This window comes from Sardina pilchardus, chromosome 22 (genome assembly GCF_963854185.1).
Source record: "Sardina pilchardus chromosome 22, fSarPil1.1, whole genome shotgun sequence".
Lineage (NCBI taxonomy): Eukaryota > Metazoa > Chordata > Actinopteri > Clupeiformes > Clupeidae > Sardina > Sardina pilchardus.
This window is the reverse complement of record NC_085015.1, coordinates 27,968,663-27,994,440: the sequence shown is the minus strand read 5'-3', so window position 1 is coordinate 27,994,440 and position 25,778 is coordinate 27,968,663. Positions and strand designations below refer to the sequence as shown.

General features: G+C 42.6%; 2 protein-coding genes across 2 annotated transcripts; both read left to right on the top strand.

Annotated features, from left to right (window-relative positions):
- Nucleotides 1-13,106: 13,106 nt before the first annotated feature.
- Nucleotides 13,107-14,836, top strand: LOC134069726 (uncharacterized). The gene is made up of 4 exons (XM_062525754.1): nt 13,107-13,192; nt 13,752-13,888; nt 14,142-14,695; nt 14,796-14,836. Exons 1-4 carry the CDS (start codon nt 13,175-13,177, stop codon nt 14,834-14,836), a joined length of 750 nt encoding a protein of 249 aa, XP_062381738.1. The 5' UTR covers nt 13,107-13,174.
- An 86-nt stretch (nt 14,837-14,922) lies between these two features.
- On the top strand, nt 14,923-16,241 carry LOC134070678 (uncharacterized). The gene is made up of 3 exons (XM_062527092.1): nt 14,923-15,543; nt 15,664-15,724; nt 15,882-16,241. Exons 1-3 carry the CDS (start codon nt 15,001-15,003, stop codon nt 16,073-16,075), a joined length of 798 nt encoding a protein of 265 aa, XP_062383076.1. The 5' UTR covers nt 14,923-15,000; the 3' UTR covers nt 16,076-16,241.
- Nucleotides 16,242-25,778: the final 9,537 nt, after the last annotated feature.

The window sequence follows — 25,778 nt, the reverse complement described above, 5'->3', positions numbered from 1 at the left end:
GCTTTATTGTCAATCTGACCTTACAACAAGGAGTGCACAGCTGAACGAAAATGGCATTTTTCTAAGCTAAATGTGCAAATATAAAAGGCAAGTGCATGTACAGGAAGGTATATTAGACATCATAGACAAACAAAAAGATATATGTGTTGTCACGGTTTTGCTTAATGGTTGGACCCAAACACACCACAAAAAAATATGGGTATAGTCCTACTGACACTCTGAGAAAAATATATATATTGCAGGTTGCTTCCATAGTGGTTGCATTATTGCACAATGTAAAAAGAAGTGTAAACCTGACACTGGTGAATAGTGAGAAGCACTGAAGTGAGGAGAAACAGTAAATCATTGCCAATATTTTTTTAGCCTTTTACAGGATGTGAGTTCAGAAATATACAGTATGTGTTCAAACAGTCTGTGTGTGTGTTCAGGAGCTCAACAGTCCATCTTTGTGTGTTATTAGAGGGAGTTGAGTGGTCGGATGGCCTTTGAGAAGAAGCTCTTGCTGAGTCTGGCAGTCTTGCACCGCATACTGTGATAATGTTGGCCAGAGGGCAGAGGGTTGAACATGCATGGGCAGAGTGGCTATCTTGATGGCTCTGTCAAGGTGGAGTGATGGGTGTAGCTCTTGTATGGGAGAGAGTTTCTGGTGATTCACTAGGCCATCCATTATGTTGCTTGTGACTGTGAGTATAATTTCTGTAGTGTTTCCCAAACCTTTATTCTGGGGACTAAGAATAAAAATACAATTCATTGTGACCCAGTTCACAATAAGCACATTGTAAATCAAGCCTAAAACTGTGCAGAAATGATGTTAGATCATTCGTATGGTTGTGTGGGGGTCCATGGCAGTTTTCAATAAACACACCAACTGTCTATACCTAAGTGCTCCACACAGGTTCGCCAAACAAGGGTGAAATAAGGGAATGGAAAGCACAAATCGGCAGGCAACCTTGCAGAGAGGCTACACCGGGTTTGCAACTGACGTGCTCTGTTCTTGTAGCATAAAAATAGTTGTAGCAGACTGATGTGAACAGCAGAGAAACTCCTTTAAAAGTAAAGAGCACAACAACATCCCACTCACTTTAATGAAAGTATAAAGTTGCTGTGGGAATCTATCACACCTTGGCCAACATGGAATATAAGGTGACCTGGGAGCAGCGTGTATGGAATTGCAAAAAGTGATAAAGTCCACAAGGTGTGTGTGTGTGTGTGTGTATGTGTGTGTGTGTGTGTGTGTGTGTGTGTGTGGGGGGGGGGGGGTTAATGGCATACCTGCCAGCAGTCCTTGACACACAATGATCCAATGCACAGGCAAGTAAATCTAATACACACGCAAAAGCGCCACTACTGCTCTGGCAGGTGAGACAAGAGAACAATCGAGACATTTGCCTCAGGTGAGTGAGCAGGTGGAACAGGGGTGGCAGCCAACATGTACCCAGAGATCACACCATACCAGGGCTCAACATTAGCTTTTAAAAGTGGTTGCCAACTGGGCAACCAGGCATGAGGTTTTGGTTGCCAAATACAAAAAAATGGTTGCCCCATTATTAAAGGCCTGTTATTTCAGTTTTCTATGTGCACTACAATAAGGCATATCTTTAATGCCTTGGATACATACTGTCTGTATCTACAATGTGTTTAATGTGGTGTGTAGGGCTAATTGAGTGCACATTGGTTGTGTGTACAGTAGGTGTAATTGAGTGCCTGTCACTTTAAGAAATACGTGGTGAGAGTAATTAGCCAACACCGTCTACACTAGTGAATAATAATAGTTGCGCATAACGCATATGGATGCAATCAGAGGTGCAATTCATTGTTTTCTATAACACTCGATTAAATAAATGTTCGAAAATGAAACAAGTCGAAGACAATCTTTTTGGGATCATAGAAGAGATAAGTATCTTCTAATGTTAATGATTTTAGTGACCACAACACGAAGGACATACATGACCTGAGCTAGCGGCATGGCAGGGGCTCTCTCCAGATGTAAAAGTTTGCCAAGGTTGCGTAGCCTTCTAAATGAACCCAAAAGTAGGCCTAAATTGCCTAAATCCCATAGCCTAGACAGTTTAGCAACACAAATTTGCGAGATGCAAGAGAGCAAATCAACTTGATATTAGCCTATTATTATGTGTTATAGAATCACTTAAAGGGTCACTGCACCCTAAAATAGGTTTTTTGAGCTGTTGATTGATTGAAAATACTCATAAGTGGTGAACTGTACTATTACCAGGGTTAATATTGACAAAAATCGTGTTTCTCGACAAACGTAATATTTCGTCTGATTTTGTATTGGAGATATTGCTCTCTCGCGCATACTACCGTTTGAAAACATGCCATGGCATGTTGGTCCAAAATACTATTGGAATGATGACGTTGTCCTGCACTTCTAGTCCGACACTACGTCACCGGGTCGTTACAAATTAGGACTGAAACGCCCCAACACCTGCTGCCCTGATTAGCCTACCTGTGATAAGCCATGTCTGCAGCACTCATTCCCAGATTGACACGAAATCACCATGGTTGATTGGTTGCAGCAGTGCTGCACTCTCTCTCCAAATTTCAGAACGTCTCACCCCTTTTGAAAGCCGTTTTCAGAAATGTGAAGTGGGTGGAGTTATGGGGTGAAGTGACTCTTTAAACTAGCAGCCATGTTTCGCTGTTTGTGATACTGCTGCGCGTGTGAGGGGGAAAAGACGCTCAGGCCAGAGCTACCGCTCTGGCTCAGGCTAGCTTCTAGGGAAGAAAAGTAAAAGTATCGTAAAGTAAGCTAACATTAGGCATTGTGACATTTTTAGTTTAGTATTGGTGAACCGTGCAACACTATAATCTTCATGCCTACTTGAAAAAAGTTGAATTTGTTTACTATTAGGCCTACCTGCGTTCATTTGCCGGGCCATCCCGAGTTTGAGGAAATTAAGTTTACGTTGCCCACCATATGTGTGAAATGCTGAAATGTATGTAGCCTACTGATAATTATAACAAAAAAAGAAAATAATAATCAAAGCACAGGAAAAACGGGGCAATGTTGTGGTTGCCACAGGGGCAACCAGGAGTGAGGAATTGGTTGCCACTTGTCATAATTTGGTTGCCCGGGGCTACTGGGCTACCGTTAATGTCGAGCCCTGCACCATACAAAGAGTTAGACCCATGCCAAAATGGCTTTTCCCCAACCCACTTACAGGGCACTGACTAGCTGTCCTGGAGCCAACAATTAACTTAAAGTGGGGAGGGTGCAGGGAGAAAGCTAATCAGCACACCCACAGTGTAAACGTAGTCTCCCCCTGCAGAGGGTAGAGGGTAAACTTAACATCCAGGATGACTTCTGCCATCTTACGCTTATACCTCTGGACCTATTTTCACAAACAAGCCAATTAAGTAGGCCTACCACATCTCCGATGACCACAAACTGTGTAATCTGTGTGCATTGGCTGATCCTCCCAGTAGAAAATGGTCAGCTCAACCGCCAATCTGCACTGATGACGTACTTTATTTTGTCTCCATCTATAACGTGGCACCTAATAGACTACTGAAATTTGTCTACAAAACATACCTAAAACTGCCATCTTTGGCAAGGAGATCTGGGTGATAATCGAAGATAACTACAAATCACTACAAATTAGCTCTTGAGTAACAAAAGTCAAAGTTCGCCATCAAAGTTCGTTGCACATATCACAGAACCCACTCGAAAGCAGATGATAAAAGTGAGCAAAACTGCAAAATTTTTAGACTTTTTTCTGAGTGTAACAGGTGCGATTATTCAAATCCCCGTGTTCATAGGAAAAATGGCAAGATACAGGATCTCCTGGCAAAGATGTCAGCTTTCGGTAGGTGAACAATGGCCCAACTCTAGACTCTAGTATAACACAATTGCAATGAATTTCAAACTATTATGGCTGAAGTAGGTTGCCTAACATGGGCCATTGAAATGACCTATTTTTTCCAGTTCTACATGTAACACCTCTATACTTTTACTACACTAGCATGAGCTCAGAACAAGTGTGCCTTGAACTTTGCCATATAAGCCATACTCTTTGTCTTTTTTTCCTCCATAGGATAGTTCCTATTGGAGTGAGATTACTCAGAAATGGTTAAGTAATAAGAGCGGTTTGGATTCTCTATATGCTTTGGACAGATGCTTTGACACTTTCTTTCATGGTTTCATGCACAGGGTACAATGAATCATGCTTTGCTAAAGGACAGGATATAGTCCTTATGAATTCATTTGAAAGCCTTTCCTTGACCTTGTGACATTTTCTCAAGGTCAATGAAAAGTGGACAGAAAAGGCCAATGGGACAGAAGATCCAAATGCAACCCCTGTGTACAGATCAATCTTAACCCTGTGATCTCTGTGGACGTGCTCTACAGATTTCTCCAGCATGCTGTCCTCAGTGTCGGCTCCAACACAGGCTCTCAGGACTTGTATGGCAAAATATCCAGATTAATTAACAGACTAAGCGGCTGCGAGGCGAACTGAAATTGTTTTATAAATCATGTCTGTTAGGCCCGTTTCCAATTTACATAGCTACAGGCAGTAAAGTGTTCTTTAAAAGGAACAGGGGGAGGAAAGGAAAAGCCTTCATTTTTATTTATTCATTTCTTTTTAACAAATATTCAACTAATTAAGCTTATCTGGACCCAAATGAAGTCATATGTTTGATTCAAAGATGGGGGTATCTTTCAGAAACTGTCCTTTCACTGAGTGAAATGAAAACGGTGTACTGAATGTACAGATCCCTCCACATGGTGAGGGAGGAGGAGCACTGAGCATCCACACACACTGCAATGAGAAGTCAAACCTTGAAAGGAAATAAATGAATTTGTTCGAACTCCATATCATCGTTGTATAAAGACAACAGTATTCCCAAATATGAAGATTAAGTGATAAAACAGGGATTGACCCATAAAAACACATATTTGTCTGAAGATTTCACATTAAACATATATTTGTCAATTTTCTAAAGCAACAATTAAGAAATCCCAATAAAATGGAAATGTTACAAACTCACATGGAAAAGAGCTCATGTTTATCTTGTCCCTGCACAGAGTGAGGAGGAGGCAAACAATTCCACAAGGAGCACTCTTTGAGAGTTACAGAGGTTTATTGGAGTTGCAAAGTATTGGGATTTGCCTGGAATCATGTTCCATTGTCAGATGGAATGTCAATTTACCTTTTGTCAACAAACATTCATGGTGGGTTTGGATGGATAACTATGAAGGAGTTCTGTGGGACACTTTTCATTCCAAATGCCCTGGGAATCTTATCAGGGTGCATATCATGAACACATCATGAAATACCAGGCCAGTTTAAATCAAAATGTGTCTATCTCTGCCAAGACACTACAATTGTGTCATGATTGGATAATTCAGCAGGTTAATGAACCAAAACCAGACCAGACCAACACAAAAACAGCCTACTCAACGCAAAATCAAGCTTCTACCATGATTATCTCGGTCCTCTGATTTTAACTCCATAGAAAACCAATGGGGTGAGCTAAAGAGGAGAATGCACAAGAGGTCCTATGAATAGGGACAATCTGAGATTCTGAAAAGAGAAACAGACAATTTCTCCTTCTGTATTCTCCAACATGCCGTGTCAAATGAGAGAGCTAAGACAGAGACGGTTTATAGAGTGAGACGATTCATATGAGGGTAAATTCTGGTTTCATTGTGACGTAGAGTTCGCAACTGCCACTCCCCTTTAGGAGGCAATCGGGAGGTCACTCCGGTGTCAATGTATTTCTATGGGAGAAACCAGAGCCATATAGATACATGTATCTACAGTATATGGCTCTGGAAGAAACTAGTAACTAGACAATCTTTGAGTTGTTGGCAAAGAAAGACTTTAGAATGTGTGTGTATGTTTACTGTGTATATTTATTTATGATGCATTGTTCATTCTGAAATTTGCTTCCTGAAGAGATTGAATTTTTCCCTCAATGTTTTCATTGTGAAATTGTGAAATTAGGATAAATTTGCAAAGGATGAGTTTCTAATGATTCTTTACTCAACTTTACGAGGGGTGGCAATAAATGTGAAGGGCACTGTAAAATGCAGTTTTGAATATATAATGTTGTCTGGATATTAGCCAGAATGAACAATTGTGTATATTTATGTTGTGACAAAAAAAGAGAAGAAAATCTGAGAACTAGAGCAAAAATACACACACAATTCCATTGCCATGTTTTGTCCTCCACTCCACAGGGGAAACAAATCTGAGTCCTCTGAGACTATTCATCCTGCTGGGAACCAAAATTGACCAGGTCTTGTGGAGGGGACTCGCATCTCACATCAGAACATGACCAAACCTGCAGTCTTCAGTCACCCACCGACAGCTATGCCCTTTAGCACACTTGGCTAAGGTGATTTGGTGGCAAGAGAGACAAATTAGGAAGATGGCTTAGGACCAGAAAAGCCCAACATCAGTGTCAGCATGTTAGAAAAGTAATATATGATTACAAAAGTCTTTGGATAGCATGGAATATTTATTTAAAAGATGAAAATTACTCATGAATTCGATTAAGTTTGTTTTGCTCCATCATCAAATTTGTCCTGAAAGTAAAAAAAGATTTTAAAAAAAGGATAAAAAAAATAAAAAAAGAATTAAAACTGAACTATCAACAAACTGAACTTCGGGTAGATTGTCAGAATGGTACTCAAAGAAAAATGTACCCATGACAGCAAAATGTCCAAAGTGACACAGTGTATCCTAATCAGCAGTGCTTTCCAAAGTTTTAACAATACTGTATAGTAGAGGAAATATCAAACCATGCACTGAAGCAGAATGCAGAAAAGGCAAAAACACTGACATGCCATGCTGTTGGGATTTAAACTTCACAATTGTCGCCTAGTTGATGAATTAAACTATTTTGAAGAGGCTGAGACTAGTTTCTCCGGCAAAAGCCTTGACAAATATAAGGCAGTGATGCATGGTACATCTCTCAGGCATACAGATATGTGATCTTTCCACAAAGTGGTAGCTACTTTTGTCACAAAAGCTAGTGTTTTCTCCCCTCATCATTTTTTTTTAACGGAATATTATTACTGAGACCACCAATCCACACACAACTTGTTACAACCCCACATGGCTGATGCAGAATAAGATGTGTTTCTCTATGCTGTGTAATGGGCAATGGGTGGCCCAGTAAACCTAAATCAGTGCAGTGACTGATCACGTCATGAGTGGGATAAACATAAGCAGAGCCATTAGTGGCACTGGAGCCGAGAGCAGTGAAGTGATCAGGAGTGGGATAAACAGAAACACAGGTGTGTAGAGTGATGGGCAAAAGGGTTCGCTGAGTTACCTTGGTTCTCCTCTTTCTGTGGTCCGTTGCTTGCCATTGCTGTCCTCTCCTTCCCTTTTAGCCCAACCAGTCCGTGAGTCTGATCTGATTGAATACGGTTTCATTCAACAAATGAGCACCGGAATCTCCAAGCGGCCTAAGAACCGAGTGGCTTCTTTGTCGCTGTTTGGTCGGTTCCCTCTGCATCTGCACGGTTTCTTCCTGAGCCAGCTCTGCTACAGGTCTGTGTATCACCTGGGGGGTTCCTCCACCAGACACGCAAAGACTCCTGTGCTTCCTCCCCTGTTTAGGTGTGACAAACCTGGTAAGTAACCCTCCTTATAGAATAGCTGTATAGCTGTATGTATAGCTGTATTCTCCTAACAAAGCAGTGCTTTATAGTAGGAGATTGACTTGGTTAAATGACAAGGCTTGTCACTAAACATGAAATGAAGCCTAAACAGGCAAGCAAGGACAGAAATCTTTGCAACTATCTCTGTGACTAAACCATATAGGCCTACTTGCAATACCCCCCTGAGTGTCCATTCAGATTGATGCTGGCTTAGTCTGTCACATTACTGCCCCTGGTGGCACCTCATGACATTGATATTAAAAGCCTCTTATGCTTGCACCCCCTGAAGTGGGGTAGGGCCTCATAGCCCTTTCTGAGAAGTTATGAAATTGTCATGGTAATGTTTCCCTGGAATGTAAGTGCTATAATATCATATCCATTGTTAATGGAGTTATGAATTGATGTAACTGAAGCAGGCAAAAATAAACACAAAGTTTGACAACTCTGCACTTCAGACTCAGAGCTTACTGTAGCTCTTCCATTGCTTCACTGGAACTTCAATCAAAGGAGCAGAAGAGCTTGTCAAGAACAAACAAAAACACAGCCTCTCAAAGGCACTGTTTAAAACACGCAGGAGCAGTTGTCAACTACATTCCCCATAAATATATGTACAGTGATTATTGAGAGCAGATTTTCTATGCAATTGAAAGCAAAAGCAAAAATGTGTGCCCTGCTACAACGAATCAACAGGTCAAAGATACATGCAGTATTTTTTTTTCTATTTCCAGGATCTGACTTGATAAACATTCTTATTCCAAAACCTGTCCCAGTGGTCACTCAATTTGAATCGTATGAGAATGTGCTCTTCTGACCCTTACATCCATAACCTACAGGGAGATCTAGGAACAGTTTAACCTAAGAATTCAGAAGATGATTATCAAAATCACCCAGAAGCAAATGTATTACAGAATGCTGTACACTGTTACAATGAGAGTGCCAAATGACACCAAGTGCATTCTATTCATGAAAAAATAATAATGTAAATGACAAATTCTGCATTGCCCGAATCTGTAATTGAATAGTAAGTAAGTCCCACAGTTACAAGCATACATTGTTAACTGTTTCATTATACAGTATGTTGCTAATTAAAGTGTGTCAACGATGGAAACTTTGCAGGTAGTTGTGCTAAAATATAAAAAAATAAAAATACAAAAATACATTAAAAAACTCATTGAATATGTCCAATCCAATATCCACCTGGTCCACAAAAGTTGGCAGCTGTGTGTTCCCAAGTCCTCATGTTTTAATGCTCCTACTGAATGACACTAACCGGGGGCAACACAACTAGCTGCAGAGAGCAAGAGAGGGAGAGAGGTGTGGAGTATCTCTTTAGGGAGCACCAAATGAGATAATGCAACCACACAAAACATTATATTACAATGTTTTGAATCCCATCATATTTAGCCCCTTAAATGTAACCCTTCAACTTAATCAAAACTTAGTCTGCCAAAATCTTCCCCTTAAATGTACCTCAATCAGCCCCTTAAGTTGATCAAACCACTGAGAAGGATATGAGGGGGCAGTACTGGTCCATGTGCTGCTCCAGGCAGCTGAAGAGCCCGACTGAGAGGTCATGTGGTCAGCTGTGCACACTCCACTCCAGGGAGAAGACCTCCACCAGCAGACCCAGCACATCAGCCTGTGGTCAGACCGGACCGGACACAAAGAGAGACATTCAGTCCAGAAGGCTACTGATACATAAACTACTTCCAGGATATGGTTGGTGAAGAGGCTGTTTACCCGCAGCAGCTCCCAGCATTGTACCGCCTGAGGTGGCCATGCCTCTGAGGGCAAGAAGGAATGGATCACTGTCACCAGATGATCCAGGAGCCCACCCTGAACCCACTACAGAAGGGAGGACAGAGAGTGGTGTGAATTAGGCAGAACTGCTGAATGAGTGTATGGGCAACGGCCTCTGAGGTTGCAAAACTCACATGGGACAGCCTGGCAAGAACATCATCTTAAAGATGACGTCCAGCAAGTTGAGACTGTGGATCTAAAACCAAAAGAAATAATGAAGATCTACCAAAGGACATTAGCTTAGGTGAGCCAATGAGTACAGCTGACATACCTGAACCTACAGCAGCTCAGTCTTGATGGTCTGAGCACGACCAGTAGTGTGGGCAAAGGCCTGTTGAAACACACCATCCTGGAGGAAAGTGGGAAAAGGGGGGAGGGGAGAGAACATATGTTCAGTGAACCCACTGTATTGCCTGGTATACATTTCAGATGTGTACTCAGTCATCCAACTGATTGATTTCTATTTTTGCGTGTCAAAGTCACATTTGGTCCTGTGAGACTAAATGCACCCTAAGAATGCTACCTGTCCATTGAGAGCAGCCAAGGTGTGCAACATCATCTTCCCTGCTATGGTGATGAAGTTGGCATACTGCTCCTCTCAGAGCAAGACCTGATCAAAGCAGTAAAACATTATTAAAGGACATACAGTTCAATCTATATATTATGCTTTAATAGTGAGCAAGAATATATCATGTGCTAGACTGGGTAAACCCAGCCTAATCTGCTGGTGTTTGGATTTCGCCAGTTACACCTGTTGTGGCCTTTGTTCTGTTTTCCCAATTCACAAGCACAGTACTTACTACAGGGAGTGAACCCACACAGCCTCAGGCAGCAGGTTGCTGTCTCCTGACCCCTACCACAGCAAACAGTCAAAACACTTTAGAATGACAGGATGGAATCACTAACAAGAGCAGGTTATCACTGGAGAACACTGCATCTTAAAGTTGGGGAGTAGCACTAGCATAAGCACTTCATATTACTTGAGAAGAGTTCAGAGTGCCAGCAGGAGTCAGAAGCACCGCCAGGACCAGCAGCGTCAGGACCACGAACAGTAACAAGATCAGCACTGGCGTCAGGACCACGGACAGAGACAGGACCAGCAGCACCAGGAGCACCAACGTCAGGACCACGGACAGAGCCAGGACCAGCAGCATCAGGATCACAGACAGCAACAAGGTCAGCACCAGCATCAGAGTGAGCGACTACGGACAGAGCCAGCACCAGCAGCATCAGGACCACGGACAGCACCAGCATCAGGACCAGCACTATTAGGACCACGGACAGAGCCGGCGCCGGCAGCATCAGGGCCAGCAGCGTTAGGACCAGTGGCGCCAGGAACACGGGCAACGTTAAGTCCAGTAGCAGCGTTACGACTATGGACTGTGGCAAAATCAGGAGCACCAGGTCCATAGGCAGCGTCAGGACCGCGGACAGCGCCAGAACCAGGTGTGTCAGGACCACCAGCAGCGTCAAGAGCAGTAGCAGGATCAGCAGCAGCATCAGAACCAGCAGCGGTGTCCAGGCCAGGAGCATCAGGATTGGGGGTGTCAGGACCAGAGGCAACATCTTGACCAGCAACATTATCAGGAGAAGGGAAGGTAGGAGCAGGGGCAATGAAGATTTTAGTGTGTTCCGTGGTCGACACCTTTCCATCTGCAGAGATGGGTAATATCCCGGAAGGTCTTAAAAATCTCAACCATCTGTAGAAGACCATTCTCCTTGTGATAATGATAAGAAATAAGATTTAGTAGAGAATTGATGGGTGACAGTAAGAAAAAATACCTGGACTTCATCCATCTCCAGCTACAACACATTTTCCACTACAACAAAGTACCCTCATAAGCTAGCTGATTGTCATAGCAACACTGAAGAAAACAACTGTAATATTATTTCAGTCACCTTTTGGTATAGCCTCAGCTCACTTGGAACCTCAACTGAGGTGATGCCAAAAATAGTACCAGGTACCAGGTATCAGGTACCAGTTCTTGCTAATGGAAAATCAAAAAAAGCGAGTCAAGTGGAGTTGAGCTGATACCATGCAATGGAAAACCCCCCTTACAAACCAACAAGTGTTTGCTAATTAGAATACCTCTGGGATCTCCATGTAAAAGGTGTTGGTCAGGTGCCACCACTGCTTCAGAGAGTTGTCCAGCCTCTCCATGCAGAAGAGTTTCACCTACATCCACTATATAAAATAAACACACTGGTGAACTGATGAACAGAAGAGGAGAGGTACACTGAAGAAGCCACACAGATGGTAAAATCCAGTCTAAACAATCCTAAAATGTCTTCACGGTTTACTTGTTCACCCTCGGACCACAGGAGAACCACTCAGAGTGCTGGAACCCCACTGTCTGAATGGCATGCGTTCTGGACTTCCTGAGTCTGCAATACAGTAACATAACACACAAATACATAACATGGCAGTGCAAATGATCTTGAAAACATCTTTTAAATGGAACAGCAGAAAACTATTTAGAGCTATGCTGATGACATAAAATGCAGTAGCCTAAAAGACCTTAACTTCTACTCTATAGCTCAATGTTATGATAATGATAACTTTCACTTAAATGTAAGCAATATTAACCCTATTCGACTCACTATGACAAATGGCTTCACATTTCAACACCATATGAAAATGATGGATTTTCACATATTTTTTCTGTATTACACACAGGCTGTAGGCCTACTTCACACACTCTTTCAGACAGACATCAGAATTCAAAATTGAGAGCGAAAGTATGTTTTTCTGTTATATAGGATATGAGACACTAATTTAGACTTGTTGTTTATTTTGGACAACCAGTAGCCTAGAACTACAGTAGATAGTTCAGAATCATCCTATTATAGCAGCATCTTAATGTTGAAAGCCAGTCTGCTGAAAACATAGGAATGAGGACAAATCAATAACAGAGTTATCTCTCTTGTTGTGTAATGATCATGCAAAGCTGTCACTTGTCTTTGGCTCTCAACCATTTATTCTGATAACAGACTGTCACAGATTAGCTCCAGGTAGCATGAAACCGGCTACTGTAGACTGGTTACGGTATACAGCAGTGGTCCCCAATTATTTCCCCCCGAGGGCCAAATTATATACAGCAAGTGAGACTGAGGGCCAACACCCCCCATCCCAACCCCCCAAATAGCAAAAACAATAACTATATAAAATAACGTATAACATTATCAGCTGCCACACATTTATCTACACAATACTGTACAGTATAAAAATATATTGAACTGAAGAGAAACTGTTAACGAAGACAGCAATTGTTCAGCTCACTGATGTCACTTACAGTATATTATAGGCTATGAATAGGCTATTGACACAGCCTAATACGATGAGGTGATGTGTTGGACGTTATAGAAAAAGTTAACCTTTCTACATTCTAAAGGGACGATTTAGAACAATTTTATTTGAACAATAAGCACCGAGATATTAGAACAGCTAAGTGCGTTCGTTGTTAGGCACAACACGCAAGTGGAGTAATTTTGGGATATTTTAGGAAATCACTTAACTAGCGTAGAGCCCTAGCTTTGCAGCAAGCAGGTCAGGGCATTGTGACGCAAAACAGCTGTTTCATTAGGTCATAATAGCCTAGGCCCTAGTTTGCTTGGTAATGAGTTAAATGCTCTCAGACAAAACCTAACTTCATTTGAGAAGGTCGATAGGCTATGCAATTCCTCGACGTTAGGCCTATAACTTGACTATTTACAGGCCTTTGTCTTCCCGACCTAACAATGTCCGAGAGAAACGAGGTAAGCTCCGGAATAGTCCGATCGCAGAGTTATAAGTCTTACGTAGCCTATTCTAAATAGGCCTTGGCTATGGATTTGAAATGTTAAGATTTGAGATAAATGTCTCTCTGCGTTAGCTCTTTGATTAGTCTACTAGCCTTACTAAAATTATTGCTGCTTCTTAAAGTGTAGTCGAGTTTTAATTTATAGCAAAACAAACTGTATTGTAGTTGGCCAGAACATGTCTGAATAAAGGTAAAAGGAAACTTCCTTTAACGGGTATTGGACATTTCTTAGAATAGCCTACCTTGCTTATTGCCAGCATAGCCATTGGGCATTCCACATGCGCATCGCAGCACTATTGTATTTGTCGTAATGACCTAACGTTTACCTCTTTATTAAAGGGATAACCAGATGTTATGGTCACTGTTGCCTGCGTGTATCCCAAAACAGCTTGTTCCTAGTCTTCAGAATTCTACTGCTGAGAATGATAATTATGACTATTTCTTGTGCTTGAACAAAAACAAGTATCCTTTAACATGCGAATGAAAAAGCTTTTGGTCTGTTTTTGTTTACTTAGGGGACCAAAGAAGACGTTAGTCAGCTTTGTTCCTGCCCAGTAGCGAAAGTGGTCCGGACAACTCGTCGTTTCCTGATCCCAGCCCTCAGAAAGGTTCTATGTATTCCTGTTACATACGTGATTCCATGTGGAACAAGGTCAGGGCAACTCACACTTCAGTATGCACATTAATCACTGGAATGACTATTTTAATACAATGCAAGCTTTTAGTATTTATTACATCTATCATAGTGCATCCGTAAAGTAGAGCTTCCTGATTGTATATCATGCCCAAATATAATCCTTGTGTGGAATTGTGGCTCTTATTTTTACTTTTATGTCAACTGTGTGTAGTTTACCTTTGCAGTACATTTTTGCCAGATATCTACATGTGTTTATGCCTTGTAACAGGGCAAGCATGTCAGATGCCAAGAAGGATGGAGAGTTGTCCTTGGAGCAGGAAAATCTGAGGTTCACAGATGAGATGCTTTTGGCACTAAATGAACAAGCCGATGAGATTCTGCAAGAACATGTTGCTATAGTCAATGGTGTGCCTGTTTTAAAAGAGGGACCCTTGAGGGCTGAACATGCCAAAGCCTTTGGAATATCACTCTCAATTCCTTTGCTGGATCAGCTGACCGGCACTGAATTTAGAAAAAGAGCAACCGAGCAAGTGAGTGAGGTTTTGCTCACAACTCTTGACAATGATTCCTGCCATGAGTCAAACACCAAATCAGAGAGCCAGACAGACTACTGTGAGCTTCCTGCCTTCTATCCACCCGGCTCCCACTCACAGTCTGTTGCTGATGATCTTGTCGATGATATTGTTGATGACTTTGTCTGTGATGTTATTGACTCCATGAACCAAGACATGAGCCAAAATGTTCGCTCAGCAGCATATGACGTTGTTGGGTATGTCGTTGCGGGGATGAAAGATCTTGTGGAGACAGCACGAGTCATGGGAGGTGTGTCTATGACAAGGATCTGCTCAACATCGGAAACAATGTTCAGTGCCATTCAGAATGCGGTGAGGAAATTGTTTTCCAAATCTGTTTCCTCTGACAGTGAAGAGGAAACAACAATGGCTTCCGCCAGACATGTCATAAGCCAAGTGATATTGTCCATGATGTGGGATCTTTCTGCTCTTAAGAGTGCAGAAGATTTAGAACAAATAGCACTAGTTCAGGAGATCCTCAGTGCTTTGTTGATTGACGTCAGAGAACGTTCCCAGCACAACCTAGAGACCACAACATCACCCTGTGTCCTCAACATGTTTGAGGGAAATGCTGAGGGAAATGAGGGAAGTGCTGCTTCTGCCAACAGTGATGATTTCAAGAATGACTATGCCTCCCTAGTCTCCATGTTGGTCATTCGACTTTTGAGGAAAGTTAGCTTACGCACTTCCACCACCCATCAGGACGGAGTTCCGGATAAAGTTCTGGATATCTCCAGGCAATTGATCCAGAAGATTCTGTGTGAGCTTGACACACGTTTTGGTATCACAGGTGATGAAAGTCATCCGCAGCAAGTGAATTTTCACCTGATGTACCGAAATGTTTACAAGGATCTTACTAGAGAGTTTGGGTCTGAAGATGTGCTGTGCTCTGCCCTGGAATCACAAGATCCATCTTTTGAGTCCTCCCTTGTGGAGAAATTGACAGGAGAGATTGTAAAAACTTGTAGCCAAACAAACTTAGCAGCTTCTGAACCTAGGATCCCACCGATTAAAGCTGTAACTGGACTACAGCAAAATAATAAGACCAAAAAGAAAATTACTCCATCCTGGCTGAAGATGCCAAAATTCAATTGGAAGGTAAAGTTTGATGCTTATAATTGAGCTAAGTTGGTCATGGAGTGTTGCACTAAACAATATACAGTACTACACACTTGAAGGGTATACCTTTTACTCATGATATAGCTATGTGTTCTTCAGAAATCAAAGAATGGAGCACAAAGTCTCCTTGACTGTGAAGGCTCTCTTGTTCCAAGCACAAGTAAGTTCATGATGGTATCTAAAGCATCACCTCAACTGGATCGAACATTTTTCACATTTTTCCTGGATATACAATATACTGTAAAATAATCTTTTACCTGCTCTAATGTAACCAGTTCTGAATGAAGGAGATCTATAAAACACTCTGTTATTTGCAGGTTCCTCTCAGGTTCAGGCCATGAAGAGCGAGCTGAGGGACTCTCTGGCCGAGGTCACCAAGGCTCCTGAGTGTGCTGCCGACCATCAGGAGATGGCTCAGGAGGAAGAGACCACAGGGTGCTGTTTCTTCAAGATGCCCAAATTCAAGTTCTCCTTCAAGGTAGAGTTCAGTTTATGTAACGGGTCACTGTAATGTGTCTATTATGTGGACTAATTGTGATCTGACAGACTAGTGAGTGAAGGACAAATCCGTTCAGACTGATGTGAGTATGCAGATTTAATATTTCTTCATTAATCAATTTCTGAATTTGAACTAATCGTTTTCTTTCTTCATCAGAAAATAATGAGAGGAGCTAAAGTTGGGCATTACCACAACGTTACCTCATTTGAAGAGCAGAACGGTAATGTGCCAGGTAAATAAAAGCAACTAAAAATGTGATCAAAGTCTGGACACATTCATGTATTTATTCATTTTAGTTTTAATGGCATTCTTTGATACATGGCAAGTGTTGTTTTTGTTCTTTGTCATTTTTTTCCCAGCCCGTGAGACTCAGCTGAAGGAGGAGCCCTCTGCTGAGTTGGATGCTTCCGATGGTCTCACTAAACAGAATTAGATTGCATCTGGACTTGCCAACACATCATGTCCTGACTTAAGTCACTTACAGAACTTACTGTACAGAAGTGATCATAGTTCATTAAATACATTTCATCAAACATGAGACCAGTTTCATTGAACATGTTATTCCATGCATGTTGACGTAATTTTGATACAATGTGTGTGTTTTAGACTTCATAGTACGTACAGTGGTGCAAGAAAATGTGAAAATCCCTTAAACCACTGTGCCCTGTGGTCACTGATCTATAAAGGCCAGTTCAAACACAAGATCTGCGACGAGACGAGCTGCAACATTCTAAAACTATGCAACTAAGATTTGACATGTTGAATGTTTAGCGACGGCTTGCAACTGCTTGCAACTGCTTGCAACTTTTGATTCACACAGCCGCAACTGCTCTCCGCAACCGTCTCAGACCGTCGCAAATCTTCGGTTTGAACTGGCCTTAAAGAATACCTGGATAGACTATCTCATTGTTGCTGACCCATCAACAATGAAGCCAATGGAACTGTCCCGAGTGGTCCCATAAGGTGCTGTGTCCACCAAGCGCGTTTTTTGCGCCGACGGCGACAATTTTCAATGTAAAGTCTATGTAGCTCAGCGCTCACAGCGCTGAGTGCCCTCGGCGGAAAAAAACTGTCGGCGCCGACCTTTTTTGTCGCAGCGCTCAGAGCGCTCAAAGTTGAAATCTGTTCAACTTTTAGAACAGCGCCGGGCTCGTCAATGGCACTTCTCGTTATAAACCGTCTCTGGTTTTGGTAACTTAGCAACAATAAACACTTATCGAAGCGCCGAGAGGAGGAGGTTGTGGGCGCTCTGGCTGTAAAAAACGCGTTTGGTGGACACAGCACCTAATGGCGGCGTGGTGTTCCAATTCTATTGTTGCAGAACGGCAACATTCTTTTACTGTCTTTTACTGTCTATGCATTCCTATGGCAAGTGGTCCCATAATGGCCGCCGCGCTGAGGCTTCAGAATGTTGACGTAGATGCACTATCCGGGTATTCTTTATAGATCAGTGCCTGTGGTACACCTGGCGCAACATGGCATAAAGTGTGACGCAAGGCTTATTCATATCTTACGCCCAGTCAGTGACTAATGTTTGGTCTCTATATTGTGTTTTAATGGTGAGCAAGAATATATCATGTGCTAGACTGGGTAAACCCAGCCTAATCTGCTGGCTTTTGGATTTCGCCTGTTGTGATACCTGTTGTGGCCTTTGTTCTGTTTTCCTAATTCACAAGCACAGTACTTACTACAGGGAGTGAACCTACACGGCCTCAAGGCAGCAGGTTGCTGTCTCCTGACCCCTACTACAGCAAACAGTCAAAACGCATTAGAATGACAGGATGGAATCACTAACAAGAGCAGGTTATCACCGGAGAACACTGCAGCTTAAAGTTGGGGAGTAGAGTAGCACTAGCATAAGCACTTCATGTTACTTGAGCAGAGTTCAGAGTGCCAGCACCGTCAGGACCAGCAGCGTCAGGATCACAGACAGCAACAAGATCAGCACCAGCGTCGGAGAGAGCGACCACGGACAGAGCCAGCACCAGCAGCATCAGGACCACGGACAGCACCAGCATCAGAGTGAGCGACTACGGACAGAGCCAGCACCAGCAGCATCAGGACCACGGACAGCACCAGCATCAGGACCAGCACTATTAGGACCACGGACAGAGCCGGCGCCGGCAGCATCAGGGCCAGCAGCGTCAGGACCAGTGGCGCCAGGAACACGGGCAACGTTAAGTCCAGTAGCAGCGTTACGACTATGGACTGTGGCAGAATCAGGAGCACCACGTCCATGGGCAGCGTCAGGACCGCGGACAGCGCCAGAACCAGGTGTGTCAGGACCACCAGCAGCGTCAAGAGCAGTAGCAGGATCAGCAGCAGCATCAGAACCAGCAGCGGTGTCCAGGCCAGGAGCATCAGTATTGACAGGAACATTATCAGGAGAAGGGAAGGTAGGAGCGGGGACAATGAATATTTTAGTGTGTTCCGTGGTCGACACCTTTCCATCTGCAGAGATGGGTCATATTCCGGAAGGTCTTAAAAATCTCAACCATCTGTAGAAGACCATTCTCCTTGTGGTAATGATAAGAAATAAAATTTAGTAGAGAATTGATGGGTGACCGTAAGAAAAAATACCTGGACTTCATCCATCTCCAGATGAAAGCTGGCCTCCATCTCAATGCCGGACGACACATGGACAACCCCATCACACTACTGCTAGAAATAGAAACAAACATGGTCTTTATACCACCTCAATAACGGTCTGCATGTTCACTCATAAATTCTGTTTTAAATGGGGGTGAAGATTCATGACTATAGAAACACCTCTTCAGTTAAGTGTCTAAACCTGGATGTAGACGACAAGCTTCATGGAAGCTTACTGCTCACAGCTTCCCTAGAAATGAATTTGTGACACAATGTGTTAGCCAAACCATTGAGGAATTAGAGGTAACTGACAATCCAATGGGGCTTTCCCATTGCATGTTATCAGATCAACTGGACTTGACTCTACTCGATTTTGGTACCAGGTGTTCGTTTTCCACTACAACAAAGTACCATCATAAGCTAGCTGATTGCCATAGCAACACTGAATAAAACAACTGTAATGTTATTAACGTCACCTTTTGGTATAGCCTCAGCTCGCTTGGAACCTCAAGTGAGGTGATGCCAAAAATAGTACCAAGTATCAGGTACCAGGTACCAGTTTTGCTAATGGAAAATCAAAAAAAGCGAGTCAAGTGGAGTTGAGCTGATACCATGCAATGGAAAACCCCCCTTACAAACCAAGTGTTTGCTAATTAGAACACCTCTGGGATCTCCATGTAAAAGGTGTTGGTCAGGTGCCACCACTGCTTCAGAGAGTTGTCCAGCCTCTCCATGCAGAAGAGTTTCACCTACATCCACTATATAAAATAAACACACTGGTGAACTGATGAACAGAAGAGGAGAGGTACACTGAAGAAGCCACACAGATGGTAAAATCCAGTCTAAACAATCGTAAAATGTCTTCACGGTTTACTTGTTCACCCTCGGACCACAGGAGAACCACTCCGAGTGCTGGAACCCCACTGTCTGAATGGCATGCGTTCTGGACTTCCTGAGTCTGCAATACAGTAACATAACACACAAATACATAACATGGCAGTGCAAATGATCTTGAAAACATCTTTTAAATGGAACAGCAGAAAACAATTTAGAGCTATGCTGATGACATAAAATGCAGTAGCCTAAAAGACCTTAACTTCTACTCTATAGCTCAATGTTATGATAATGACAACTTTCACTTAAATGTAAGCAATATTAACCCTATTCGACTCACTATGACAAATGGCTTCACATTTCAACACCATATGAAAATGATAGATTTTCACATATTTTTTCTGTATTACACACAGGCTGTAGGCCTACTTCACACACTCTTTCAGACAGACATCAGAATTCAAAATTGAGAGCGAAAGCATGTTTTTCTGTTATATAGGATATGAGACACTAATTTAGACTTGTTGTTTATTTTGGACAACCAGTAGCCTAGAACTACAGTAGATAGTTCAGAATCATCCTATTATAGCAGCATCTTAATGTTGAAAGCCAGTCTGCTGAAAACATAGGAATGAGGACAAATCAATAACAGAGTTATCTCTCTTTTGTTGTGTAATGATCATGCAAAGCTGTCACTTGTCTTTGGCTCTCAACCATTTATTCTGATAACAGACGGTCACAGATTAGCTCCAGGTAGCATGAAACCGGCTACTGTAGACTGGTTATGGTATACAGCAGTGGTCCCCAATTATTTCCCCCCGAGGGCCAAATTATATACAGCAAGTGAGGCTGAGGGCCAACACCCCCCATCCCAACCCCCCATCCCAACCCCCCAAATAGCAAAAACAATATAAAATAACTTATAACATTGTCAGCGGCCACATCATTTATCTACAGAATACAGTATAGTACAAAAATATATTGAACTGAAGAGAAACTGTTAACGAAGACAGCAATTGTTCAGCTCACTGATGTCACTTACAGTAGGCTATATTGTAATATTTGTTTCGTGGTCGGAGGAGGAGTCAAATCACACACAGACAGGGAGTCACGTTTACAATTTATTTAAAGTTGACACACACAACCCAACCTCCCGAATGCACCCACCCTGCATTCATCCACACACAACCCACCTAAAACAGCCCTCTCTATGGCAGAGTTATGCTAGGGGAAGGGACTGGCCATTAACCCCGGCCTGGGGCTAACTATGCCCGCACACACACGCACAACACACACACACACACACACTCACAGGCCTGTTAGTTCGGGGAGTCCCAGTTGCCACAGCTAGCCCACAGAGTTCAGGTAATCCACAGTAGCGATAGAGTCCACAAGTAGCCACAGTTAGCTCAGTTCAGGTAGTAATCCACAGTAGCGATAGAGTCCACAGACAGTTAGCTCACAGAGTTCAGGTAGCAGTAATCCACAGTAGCGATAGTCCACAAATAGCCAAACGCTCCGGCTGGCCGCGCGACTCACACCAGCCCGAGCTCTCTCTCGCACACCCCAACTCGCAACTCTTTATCCCTGATAATCATCCACAGTCGACAAGCTGCAGGTGTACCACTCCTCAATCAATCAGTCAATCATTCAATTTGTTCAGTGGGGCACAGCCGTCGTGGCCAGTAAACACCGTTCACTACAATATTATAGGCTATGAATAGGCTATTGACACAGCCTAATACGATGAGGTGATGTGTTGGACGTTATAGCGAAAGTGAACCTTTCTACATTCTAAAGGGACGATTTAGAACAAGTTTATTTGAACAATAAGCACCGAGATATTAGAACAGCTAAGTGCGTTCGTTGTTAGGCACAATACGCAAGTGATTTTGGGATATTTTAGGAAATCACTTAACTAGCGTAGAGCCCTAGCTTTGCAGCAAGCAGGTCAGGGCATTGTGACGCAAAACAGCTGTTTGATTAGGTCATAATAGCCTAGGCCCTAGTTTGCATGGTAATGAGTTAAATGCTCTCAGACAAAACCTAACTTCATTTGAGAAGGTCGATAGGCTATGCAATTCCTCGACGTTAGGCCTATAACTTGACTATTAACAGGCCTTTGTCTTCCCGACCTAACAATGTCCGAGAGAAACGAGGTAAGCTCCGGAATAGTCCGATCGCAGAGTTATAAGTCTTACGTAGCCTATTCTAAATAGGCCTTGGCTATGGATTTGAAATGTTAAGATTTGAGATAAATGTCTCTCTGCGTTAGCTCTTTGATTAGTCTACTAGCCTTACTAAAATTATTGCTGCTTCTTAAAGTGTAGTCGAGTTTTAATTTAGAGCAAAACAAACTGTATTGTAGTTGGCCAGAACATGTCTGAATAAATGTAAAAGGAAACTTCCTTTAACGGGTATTGGACATTTCTTAGAATAGCCTACCTTGCTTATTGCCAGCATAGCCATTGGGCATTCCACATGCGCATCGCAGCACTATTGTATTTGTCGTAATGACCTAACGTTTACCTCTTTCTTAAAGGGATAACCAGATGTTATGGTCACTGTTGCCTGCGTGTATCCCAAAACAGCTTGTTCCTAGTCTTCAGAATTCTACTGCTGAGAATGATAATTATGACTATTTCTTGTGCTTGAACAAAAACAAGTATCCTTTAACATGCGAATGAAAAAGCTTTTGGTCTGTTTTTGTTTACTTAGGGGACCAAAGAAGACGTTAGTCAGCTTTGTTCCTGCCCAGTAGCGAAAGTGGTCCGGACAACTCGTCGTTTCCTGATCCCAGCCCTCAGAAAGGTTCTATGTATTCCTGTTACATACGTGATTCCATGTGGAACAAGGTCAGGGCAACTCACTCTTCAGTATGCACATTAATCACTGGAATGACTATTTTAATACAATGCAAGCTTTTAGTATTTATTACATCTATCATAGTGCATCCGTAAAGTAGAGCTTCCTGATAGTAAATCATGCCCAAATATAATCCTTGTGTGGAATTGTGGCTCTTATTTTTACTTTTATGTCAACTGTGTGTAGTTTACCTTTGCAGTACATTTTTGCCAGATATCTACATGTGTTTATGCCTTGTAACAGGGCAAGCATGTCAGATGCCAAGAAGGATGGAGAGTTGTCCTTGGAGCAGGAAAATCTGAGGTTCACAGATGAGATGCTTTTGGCACTAAATGAACAAGCCGATGAGATTCTGCAAGAACATGTTGCTATAGTCAATGGTGTGCCTGTTTTAAAAGAGGGACCCTTGAGGGCTGAACATGCCAAAGCCATTGGAATATCACTCTCAATTCCTTTGCTGGATCAGCTGACCGGCACTGAATTTAGAAAAAGAGCAACCGAGCAAGTGAGTGAGGTTTTGCTCACAACTCTTGACAATGATTCCTGCCATGAGTCAAACACCAAATCAGAGAGCCAGACAGACTTCTGTGAGCTTCCTGCCTTCTATCCACCCGGCTCCCACTCACAGTCTGTTGCTGATGATCTTGTCGATGATATTGTTGATGACTTTGTCTGTGATGTTATTGACTCCATGAACGAAGACATGAGCCAAAATGTTCGCTCAGCAGCATATGACGTTGTTGGGTATGTCGTTGCGGGGATGAAAGATCTTGTGGAGACAGCACGAGTCATGGGAGGTGTGTCTATGACAAGGATCTGCTCAACATCGGAAACAATGTTCAGTGCCATTCAGAATGCGGTGAGGAAATTGTTTTCCAAATCTGTTTCCTCTGACAGTGAAGAGGAAACAACAATGGCTTCCGCCAGACATGTCATAAGCCAAGTGATATTGTCCATGATGTGGGATCTTTCTGCTCTTAAGAGTGCAGAAGATTTAGAACAAATAGCACTGGTTCAGGAGATCCTCAGTGCTTTGTTGATTGACGTCAGAGAACGTTCCCAGCACAACCTAGAGACCACAACATCACCCTGTGTCCTCAACATGTTTGAGGGAAATGCTGAGGGAAATGAGGGAAGTGCTGCTTCTGCCAACAATGATGATTTCAAGAATGACTATGCCTCCCTAGTCTCCATGTTGGTCATTCGACTTTTGAGGAAAGTTGATAGCTTACGCACTTCCACCACCCATCAGGACGGAGTTCCGGATAAAGTTCTGGATATCTCCAGGCAATTGATCCAGAAGATTCTGTGTGAGCTTGACACACGTTTTGGTATCACAGGTGATGAAAGTCATCCGCAGCAAGTGAATTTTCACCTGATGTACCGAAATGTTTTCAAGGATCTTACTAGAGAGTTTGGGTCTGAAGATGTGCTGTGCTCTGCCCTGGAATCACAAGATCCATCTTTTGAGTCCTCCCTTGTGGAGAAATTGACAGGAGAGATTGTAAAAACTTGTAGCCAAACAAACTTAGCAGCTTCTGAACCTAGGATCCCACCGATTAAAGCTGTAACTGGACTACAGCAAAATTATAAGACCAAAAAGAAAATTACTCCATCCTGGCTGAAGATGCCAAAATTCAATTGGAAGGTAAAGTTTGATGCTTATAATTGAGCTAAGTTGGTCATGGAGTGTTGCACTAAACAATATACAGTACTACACACTTGAAGGGTATACCTTTTACTCATGATATAGCTATGTGTTCTTCAGAAATCAAAGAATGGAGCACAAAGTCTCCTTGACTGTGAAGGCTCTCTTGTTCCAAGCACAGGTAAGTTCATGATGGTATCTAAAGCATCACCTCAACTGGATCGAACATTTTTCACATTTTTCCTGGATGTACAATATACTGTAAAATAATCTTTTACCTGCTCTAATGTATCCAGTTCTGAATGAAGAAGATGTATAGAACACTCTGTTATTTGCAGGTTCCTCTCAGGTTCAGGCCATGAAGAGCGAGCTGAGGGACTCTCTGGCCGAGGTCACCAGGGCTTCTGCATATGCTGCCGGCCATCAGGAGATGGCTCAGGATGAAGAGACCACAGGGTGCTGTTTCTTCAAGATGCCCAAATTCAAGTTCTCCTTCAAGGTAGAGTTCAGTTTATGTAACGGGTCACTGTAATGTGTCTATTATGTGGACTAATTGTGATCTGACAGACTAGTGAGTGAAGGACAAATCCGTTCAGACTGATGTGAGTATGCAGATTTAATATTTCTTCATTAATCAATTTCTGGATCTGAACTAATAATTTTCTTTCTTCATCAGAAAATAATGAGAGGAGCTAAAGTTGGGCATTACCACAACGTTACCTCATTTGAAGAGCAGAACGGTAATGTGCCAGGTAAATAAAAGCAACTAAAAATGTGATCAAAGTCTGGACACATTCATGTATTTATTCATTTTAGTTTTAATGGCATTCTTTGATACATGGCAAGTGTTGTTTTTGTTCTTTGTCATTTTTTTCCCAGCCTGTGAGACTCAGCTGAAGGAGGAGCCCTCTGCTGAGTTGGATGCTTCTGAGGGTCTCACTAAACAGAATTAGATTGCATCTGGACTTGTCAACACATCATGTCCAGAGAAGGGACTTCCTGACTTAAGTCACTTACAGAACTTACAGAAGTGATCATAGTTGATTAAATACATTTCATCAAACATGAGACCAGTTTCATTGAACATGTTATTCCATGCATGTTGACGTAATTTTGATACAATGTGTGTGTTTTAGACTTCATAGTACGTACAGTGGTGCAAGAAAATGTGAAAATCCCTTAAACCACTGTGCCCTGTGGTCACTGATCTATAAAGGCCAGTTCAAACACAAGATCTGCGACGAGACGAGCTGCAACATTCTAAAAACCAGCAACGTTCTAAAACTATGCAACTAAGATTTGACATGTTGAATGTTTAGCGACGGCTTGCAACTGCTTGCAACTGCTTGCAACTTTTGATTCACACAGCCGCAACTGCTCTCCGCAACCGTCTCAAACCGTCGCAAATCTTCGGTTTGAACTGGCCTTAAAGAATACCTGGATAGACTATCTCATTGTTGCTGACCCATCAACAATGAAGCCAATGGAACTGTCCCGAGTGGTCCCATAAGGTGCTGTGTCCACCAAGCGCGTTTTTTGCGCCGACGGCGACAATTTTCAATGTAAAGTCTATGTAGCTCAGCGCTCACAGCGCTGAGCGCCCTCGGCGGAAAAAAACTGTCGGCGCCGACCTTTTTTGTCGCAGCGCTCAGAGCGCTCAAAGTTGAAATCTGTTCAACTTTTAGAACAGCGCCGGGCTCGTCAATGGCACTTCTCGTTATAAACCGTCTCTGGTTTTGGTAACTTAGCAACAATAAACACTTATCGAAGCGCCGAGAG